General features: G+C 37.9%; 1 protein-coding gene and 1 long non-coding RNA gene across 2 annotated transcripts; both read left to right on the forward strand.

The window, feature by feature from the left end:
- Positions 1-491: 491 nt before the first annotated feature.
- LOC141630286 (G-protein coupled receptor 1-like) lies at positions 492-2,096 on the forward strand. The gene is made up of 5 exons (XM_074443127.1): positions 492-748; positions 958-989; positions 1,088-1,257; positions 1,679-1,772; positions 2,039-2,096. The coding sequence occupies exons 2-5, from the start codon at positions 961-963 to the stop codon at positions 2,094-2,096; spliced, it is 351 nt and encodes a 116-aa protein (XP_074299228.1). The 5' UTR covers positions 492-748; positions 958-960.
- Positions 2,097-2,702: 606 nt separating this feature from the next.
- LOC141626853 (uncharacterized) lies at positions 2,703-6,965 on the forward strand. The gene is made up of 3 exons (XR_012536436.1): positions 2,703-2,841; positions 3,151-3,215; positions 4,627-6,965. It is a non-coding gene; the product is annotated as an uncharacterized LOC141626853 (long non-coding RNA).
- Positions 6,966-9,270: the final 2,305 nt, after the last annotated feature.

Raw genomic sequence — 9,270 nt, forward strand, 5'->3', positions numbered from 1 at the left:
GTCGAAAAAACCGGGTTTGTAACCCTAAAAAACGGGTCGGGTCGGGTCGGGTCGGGTTTCCGGGTCGGGTCGAATTTTGACAGGTCTAGTTGTGATACATTGCAACATCTCATAGTAATTTGTTGTTGATGACAAAACCTCATTTATATGGCCAGATTCTATATTCTAGCTCTTTTAACCTTATTTTGTATACATTCCAACATTCCGTATAATCACATATGAGTTGGTGATTACTTTTACCTCTTAAGCTTTAGTATACTCACATTATTATCCATAATTATATGGTTATCTTAGAGTGCCAAAAAGGAAGTTATTTCTTTTGTCACTGTACAATTAACAATGTTTGGCTTAAAGTAAATCACACAAAATACCATGTGATGTTGCCTCTTTTGATAATTTTTATTTTATTTATTGGTGCATGGTATGTTTTGTCGCATCGGTGATGGCTTTCCTAAGTTAGCTTAAACCCTCTTTCATTCCCTGCCTTTTATTCTGCCTCTCATTCCCAATCGAACATGTGTTTCATTCCCGCCTTTCATTCTGCCTCTCTTGTTCTCCTTTCATTTTTACTCCATTGCTTCTTCTCATTCTCCGCCATTTCTTCTTTCGGTTAACATTGATCCATAATTGGTGCTTGAAATCTGGGGTTCATCCATTCTGCCTCTCTGGCTTCATCGTCTTGTGGTACCTATTCTTCAAAGACCTTCGCAAATTATCCTTTAAACTCGTCTTTCTTCTCGCTCTCTCGGTTAGTCCTTTTCTCTCTTTCGATTTCGATATCAGGATATTAAATCAACTGTAAGCTGATGGTCGAGGTCCAATCAATTGTTTGATTCAGTATTATTTAAATTTACAACGAAACTGATTACTTACTAGAATGAAAATCTGGCATAAAACCGCAATGCAGTTTGCTGAAAGGTGTATTTTAAGTGGTTTGGTGTTTCTGATATATTGCAGGACATGCTTTGCAGCTTCATCAACATAATTGGGTGTGTACTTTGATTGGACTTTTTATCGCTGTCTTTTCAAAGTGTTATACTCCGTAATCTGTATATTTTAGCTGAGTGCTTGTGTTTCGTATGTGTAGTGATCCGTCTACAGGAATCTTCTGCTATGCTCAGGGCTACATCACTCCTTTCTACTGTGATGCGTCTTTTTTATGGGCTATGACCATAGCTTTTACTCTTCATTTTACTCTTGTTCAACACAAGATTGATGTTGACGATTTCGAGCCTGTTTTTTACCTATATGTCTGGGGTATGGATCTCTGATGTTTTCTAATTAGTAGTTGTTCTCGGAATATTATTTAAACTGGTTATTCGTTGGAAACGGTCAATTAGAGAATTTACGTAAGCAAGGCTCTAATGCACATACAAACTCGTACTCCCTCTGTCCCAATCATTTGTTTACCTTTGATTAAAGTACGCCTCACAATGAATATAAATGGTAAACAGATGACTGAGACGGAAAGAGTAACTAACTCACTTCCTTGTGCTTATTACACCATACATTCATAAGTATATAATGAGGATAATTATACCTTCCAGGGATAATATGTGTCTATTATACTGTCATGTTCCACGCATTCACCCCTTTCTTTCTTGTTCCAACGTTACTGATAGAGGTATATTGCTTCACTTTCATGATGTTAACTTCCTGAGCTTTTATGTTCCTTCAGGAACCTCACTTGTGATGACTATCTGCGATCCATCGGTAATCACCATGGTCACATTCGTGTTTGGTGCTGGTCCCAAACAGGGCTTGCAGGAAAGGCAAGTAGATACTAGAATAAATAGACTACTTGTTTTTTTTTTTTTGCTCATGTTAATCATATTGTTATTCCCTCCGTTTAGAGTTGGTTATTTACGAATCTGAACTTGGAACCAATAATCTTGGAGTTGTCAATTTGTGTTTGTTATCGTCTGTAGCAGAAATCTTGGATCATCTCTAGGTTAGCTTGATTGCTTGAGGTTATATGCTTGGACAAGTACCAAGAGAACTTCATTTAATTGTTTTCATTAGTTCTCTTCATTTTTAGATACAATTGTGTAGGTCTGAAAATAGTGGGATTTGAGGCAAACCTGGACCTGCTCTAATTAGCACATCCCTAAATCCCCTTAGCTAAATTAATTACAATTGTAAGCTTTATCAAGCCTTGAGAATTATTGTTAGATTAACTAGAATATGTTTGACCGTGTCCAAGAAGGCTCATTCATTTATAGAAGCTGATATCTGTGACCGTCTCTATGTGAGCATAATTAATTAAGATTATATAAGAAAACAACTGAGAGTTGGAGATTTATTTTCCCCCTTTCTTCTCTGTGTATATAATCCACTATGTAGAAAGGCAGTTCATCATCTTCATATGTGATGAGGTATTTGTATAGCCCATGTGTAGAGCTCATAAATTACCTCGGGAAACCTAGCAACTGTTAGTTCTCCTAAAAAGGTTAGCGATTTAGCGGCTCACTTATTGCTGCTTTCAGGTTTCATAATTGTTGAGTACGAGTTAATATTGTATCATTATTTCACTTTGTGTTTGTCATTGTTGTTATTACTATTAACGGACATCTCTTGGCTTTGTCGTTAGTTATGCTCGTTTAGGTTTTTTGTTAATGTAATCTTTGATTTCTGGAATTATTGATTTCTTTGACTTCTGGGCTTGTTATTTCATGGGGCTGGAATAATTGCTATTTCCTGAAGATCTCATTTTTTTTTATTAGTTGTGCTTCTAACTGATATTTTTATCTTCTCATCTTCGGGTTAGGATTTGTGATGGAAGGATTTCGTTGAAGGTGTCCTCTCTTCTGTCTTGGCGGTTTTGCCATCCATTTATCTGAGGTTAGTTTCCGTTTTCCTTTCGAAATCTTACTCATTGTATCACCTTTATCCTCACATGGCGATTCAATACTCCATCTCGGACGATAAACAAATAGTTTATCCTCATTCCCCTTTCTCTCCTCAACCCTCTTTCATCTTTTTATTTACGCATTTTTTTAAAGCCACTTAGCCCCCTTTCACTGTTGTTACTCCATTCTCGCATTATCGGTTTTTGTTGTTCGTCTCTGAACTTTGTTTTGGGGGTTTGCTATTTGGTTGATTTCTTCCGTTATTTTGGTTTTGATTTCGTTGGTGCCTGTTGAATTTCAGGATTTCATTTGATTTCATAATGATCTCATCTTTCAGAGTATCCATGAAGGATTTCACATCTAGAGGTAGTTAACCCTTCTATATTGCTGTATGTCGCTTTAGGCAGCAACATGGTAGATGCTAATTATTTAAGGCCAGGTTTCGCTAGGATCTATTTGTTGGGACTTTGTTTGGATTAGATGGTTAGATTGGCAGCCAAAGGACGAAATTGTTGCTAATCTTTGGGTGTTTCGTGGGCCCATATACTCTGGTCCGACCAGCTCTTTTCAGTTTGTGATATTCTTGCTTCTCATCGTACCAAAGTTTCTTACTTTATGGGTTATATTAGGTCAGCTCCATGTTTCACTAACTGTTGTTTAATTGGCTTGTTTCTTTAGCAATGTTTTCATTGTTGTTGGGTGCTATGTGTCGGTAGGTGTTTGATCGGTAGTTGATGGTGAGTTTTCATACTTAGTTAGGGGTTTACTTTAATGGGTTTCGTTAGTCTTTGTTGCTCGTCATTAGTGTATAGTGAGAACCTGACTATTCATCTATGTACACGACGGATTTCCTCTCGTCACTATGAAGTGTACTGTGTTCTTATTGGGGAGTGCATCATTTTTGGCTGTTGGGAGATTACTACTTGTGGCAGAGACTTAGCTGATCATATTGGTTTGGGTGGGGTTAGTGGGTTATTCCTTTTAATATATTGAAGTATATTATTGTTGTGGGGCATTCGTTGTATCTCCTTCAATAGAGTTGTGTGCAATTGAGCTGTTAATGACATCGTAAATATCTACATGATGTTTGATGATGTTTGCGTGTATTGTACGTTATTATAGTAGGGTTACAATGCTTGTCGATTAAAATTGCTGTATTCTCATTGTTGTTAAGCAAACTAAGGGAATATCTGCTGTATATCTCTGTTCTTCCACCTTCATGGTTTTGATTTATCAGACATCACTTCTTCTTAAGAGGCACTTCAATGTGCATAGGTGAGTATTTATTGCAAATTATGTACCTCATAAATGTACAAAATTGCTCTTATAAACCCTTTTATTGTCAAGATATGTTTTCTGGCCTTTTCCTTTGCACTTCGATTTGTTATAATCCTTGGTGGATGTTTGGTATGAAATCTTGCTATTCTATGTGTCATGGTAGTCCTGATTCATTAGATTGCTAGATTTGCTAGATTTCCTAAGAGCTTAAATACTTCTTTTTGCTGGTTTTGTTGTAAATGGCAACGACTTTGAAAATGCTTATCCACATTAACTGAATAAGTGCCATAATTTTATCCATATTATCGACAAAACGTTGTAAAAACTGCAGGGCACCATCCATAATACTGGTTCTTGTTTTCCTGTTGAAAATTGGTTTTGGTTTGATAACTATAAAAACCGTTTGTAACTCTCATATTGAACTTTGTTCTTTACAGCCTCATACGAGATATTTTCTCTAATTTGTCACTGACCGTATATATGTATGGCTTTCCTGTAGGAAAAAAAGTACTGTCTTGGCCACATTATAAAGAAAGTTCAGGCTACACCGTACTACATTCAGGTCACACCAGCCACGTCTCTTTCTCGTAACCAACTGTTGTAGTGGGTGCTCAGGCAGGTATCTCTTATCTAAATTAAAGAGAATAGGGAGATGTGGTCATTTTTTGGTAGAATTTTGTACCGAAAAAAGCATTCTAGATCAGCACAGTCGTGATTCACTGATAGCCAGCCTAAACAGCATCTGCATGGTGGTCAAGTGCGTATACCAAACTCATTTTGCAATGTGTGTATGAATAGCTGACACCGCAAGGAGACGTACAATACTCCAACTGTTCTATATTATTTCTATAAATAATATCGTTTCCCTTACATTTGGCTATCCAGCAAGTGGCGCTTTCTGCTTAATGGTGCCTTTACTGGCAAATCGTTTTTTGGCCGATCCTAACCCATTGACCATGTTATGTGCATTTTAGGTCAGAAACGTGTAAAATTGCACATGCACTATACCCTTACAATATCATTGCCACTTTGCCAGCAAAGCAAAAACGATCGTGACATTAGACAGATAGAATAGACAAATAGATAGTAAACCGCCTCCCTGTGGAGATCGACCCTACTTACCGCTGACTCCTGTTAGTAGTATCTAGGTATTTTATTTTTGGTACATAACGACCGTATCAAATTTTGGCGCCGTTGCCGGGGAGGCAACTATTTATTTATTTGTTTAATTATGTCTGTTTTTAGTCTCAGGGGATTTTTCCCTTGAGGCCGTTCTAATCTTTTTCTTTAGTGCTGTTTTGATAGGCCTTACAGGTACTACCTAGACAGTTCTAGGTGAAAGATCGTCAAAGGGAAGGCTTGAGTACCTTTGACCCGTCACCTATGTTCCATTATATGGCGCATCAGGTGATTCACTGCGGTAGATGTGGTGCTGCTGAGCACAATGCAGCCTTTTGCATGGCAGAAAATGACGAAGTTTACGCGTTCCAGCAACGCAGTCGAGTTAGTCAAGCAGCTGTAGTTGTGCCGCCACATCCACCCTATCAATGGCCGCCGCAACAAGATCCTCCTGATATACGGAAAGAAGAGATTGCGGAGCTGAAATCTTTGTTGGAAATACTTGCATCCAAAAGGCAAGAGAGTGATAGACGTATGGAAGCTCAATTGCTCAATTCATTGAGCTGGAGTCACAAATAGCTCAGCTAGCTGCTGAGTCGGATAGTAGGCAACCAGAAGAGGTGTACTTTACTGAGAGCGGTTTTCCCCATGAAGAAACCGTGTTGCCCAATGCTGAGGATGATTTTTATGACTCGGATGACGAATTTCTATCATATTTCACTGCCTTACACGAGGATTTCAGCGCTGTACAGGAAGAATCACTCGATCGAGTGACTTATATAATTCGATCGAGTGAATTTCCAAATAAGCTGTTCGATCGAGTGGTTCAAAGCACTCGATCGAGTGAAAATCAGGAGGGAAGTCCGCGATCGAGTAATAATTCTGCTCGATCGAGTGAGTTGGCCAGCGAGAGCAATGATTTGTTGCTTGGGTTCGTTTTAGATGACAATTTTGATGATGATAATGGATACGGTGAGTCGCCCCTATTCAAGGCCGAGTTGGATGCACTTGAGGCTGCGATTTACGGGACGAAATCCACTGAGAAGGGTGACGAAAGGACAGCTGAGTCGGTAATTGCTCCTAGCACGGAAGAGGGTAATAAATTCCTTTATCTATGATTCCATTGTTGAGAGCAACCAACCCGAGGTAGTAAACGATAATTCTATTATTGTTTGTTTGAGTAGTATAATGCCTCATTTCACTCATGCTTCGTATTTCAATAATATACCCTCTCACATGTGGACGCGTAATTTAACGATTTTTCGCCGTCCTTATCGTTTCAATTTTGTTAATCTAAAACGGAGCCCTAATTTATTGTCAATTGCTCCTGCGCTCCTTTATTATGTGGATAAATTTAGGAGCTCACATAGGAAATTTGTTAGGCTTAAACGGTTGTACAATTTTATTTCCTATTTCTTTATTCCACTGTGGTGCTACTTACATTTCTGTGTAGCACATGCGCAGATTTATGATTTAATGTTGCGCGCTTTGAGCTGTTTTGATTATGACTGTTTAGAGAGGCTCGAAGAAAAAGAAGGTCGAGCTGGGACATGACTGAAGCTAGCGCTACCCGTGAGGCAACCCGGAGTTTTTATTTTGCATTTTTATTTCATTTCAGTTGTAATAAATGGTTTTCATACCATAAACCTATATCAGTATGATTGTTTTGTTAGTTTGGAGGCTGTTTTTATTGCGTTTTGCAGGAACACACTGAGGATCACTCGATCGAGTACTTTTTGTACTCGATCGAGCACTTTTGCTGATAAATCCTCTCGATCGAAAGCAAATTGTTCTACTCGATCGAGCACCTGCAAAGAGAGAACTACTCGATCGACCTAATTTCCTTTCGATCGAGCAGTTTTGGATGCCCAACCCACTCGATCGACCATTGTTCGAGTGCCATCGAGTGTTTTTAACTTGGATTAGCTTCCTGTGACGGTATTTCGGGCCTTTAGCAATCTCCCATGTTCATGGCTGGTTTGGGGAGGTCCCTCTTTCACGTATCTTGTAAGCTTTCCGTATTTATTCTCTTCTTCCTTTAGTTTGCATTTCCTTTCCATGTTTTGGTACAATGGGGGTATTGTACGGTTTGGTTTGAGGAGGTTATGCATCCATATCTGTGTCTGCATGTTATTTTTATTGCATTTCTGTTATCACGTTTAATTTCCGTATGCATTGTTGTTTATTTTTCATATAAAATTTAAAAATCTCATAAAAATTGAAAAATTGAAAATTTCAAAAATTTCACGTTTATTTTAGCATGTAGGTTGAATCGGAACGGTTGATTTCAATGATGAAAGTGCACTATAAATTGTCTTTTTGCTTAAGCCTTGCATAAACTATTATTCTTTTTAGCTTTGTCTTATTGCATATCTACGAGTTAATGTTTAATTTAGCTGAACAAATAGACTTGACTTGAAATTTTGGCAAACTACTTATAATTTCTAAGGATTAGTGCCTTATAAATTGGTGTCATTTATAACCGGTTTCATGTAGGATTGTGAGTAGTATACTCCTTGCATATCATGTATCATCAATTTGCACGTATATGAAATTCAATTGTTTTTTGCCTGCATACATTCGGGTTAGTGGTTGGTGTCACATGCAGGGAGGTGCTTACAATTTCCTTTTTTTTTTTTTACCCATTTAACTCCACATTAGCCAAATTTGCCTGTTGACCCTTAACTACATTCCAAATTTAGTCTGCCTTGTCAAGCTAGTTTAGTGTATGTTTTGCGGTATATATTTCATTGTGCCAAGTTTGGCTTGTATCTGTTGATTCGGAGTTGGTATTTTATGAAGAAAGGGAGGATGATGAAAAAAAAAACGTGAAAAAAAAAAAAAAAAGAAATTCGAAAAAAAAACAGGAAAAGAAAAGAAAAAAGAAGAAACCGAAAAAAAATAGAAAAAAAAATTCGAAAAAGAAGATGTTGATTGGTTGACGGTTTCTACTCCAATGCTTTATTTACATTTATTGAGGAGTTTCTTCAGTTCGGTTTGGTGAGTTTTGTGCCAAATGAAGGGCATATGTGCGTAATTCATAATTGAGTTGGAAATGGATGCTGTCATTTGGTTCTGTTTAGGTACTAGCTTGATCACCTATACCTCCACATTCGCATAAATGTTTTGCCTTTTCTTACCCATTTCCTCACTTTACCATATTTTTGTAAGCCCTCGGCTGTGACAGGATCTCGTTTGGTTGGAATGTATGTTTGGTAGCTAGAATTGTCTATCATATTAATTGCATGCATGTTTATGTGGGTCGCAGTTTAGGTGAGCAACTATCTTTCTTTCTCTCTTACATATATATGTTCATCCTTTGCTTCATCAGAGAAGAGTGACCCGTGAGAGTCCATTATTAAAGGTCTTGCAAGGTCGATGGTTCAGCTACTTTTATAAACATCTTATAACTCGTTTGCATTTGACTGTTTGCTATAAGTGTTAGTTTGCTTGCATTAAATTGGTTTAAATGGGCATTTGTAGCTAGCTCTGAGTTTTCTTTTCCGTTCCTTTAGTTTGCATTTAGTTTACTCGAGGACGAGTAAAGGTTTGGTTTGGAGAGATTGGATACGTGCATTTTATATAGTCCTTTTAGGCCTTTTTATGCACGTATTTCCATGCTTTTATCGTAGTTTATGCTACGGAATGCCCCGAATATGCTACTTTGGTTTGTTTTGTCTTATTTGCAGGAATGAACCAGAAAGTAGTGAAATCAAGCCATTTATCGTCCGTTTTGCATGCATTTGGAGGAAGAGTGAATTTGGAGCGGAAATGTAGCTGTCTTGGGATGACTGAAGATGTTTCGGGAGCTAAAAGGACAAGTCATAGCTGAACTAACGAGATTTTGTAGCTGCTGAAGTTAGTTTTCACTCGATCGAGTACTTAACTAGTCGATCGAGTGGTTTTAGGCCAAATAATCAGTCGATCGAGCACTTTATATGGTCGATCGACCAGTTGCCATTTAGTGTTTACTCGATCGAGTAAGACTTTTAGTCGATCGAGTAGTTTGAGCTAGGATTTGCTC

Source organism: Silene latifolia, chromosome Y (assembly GCF_048544455.1).
Source record: "Silene latifolia isolate original U9 population chromosome Y, ASM4854445v1, whole genome shotgun sequence".
In the NCBI taxonomy this organism is placed as follows: domain Eukaryota; kingdom Viridiplantae; phylum Streptophyta; class Magnoliopsida; order Caryophyllales; family Caryophyllaceae; genus Silene; species Silene latifolia.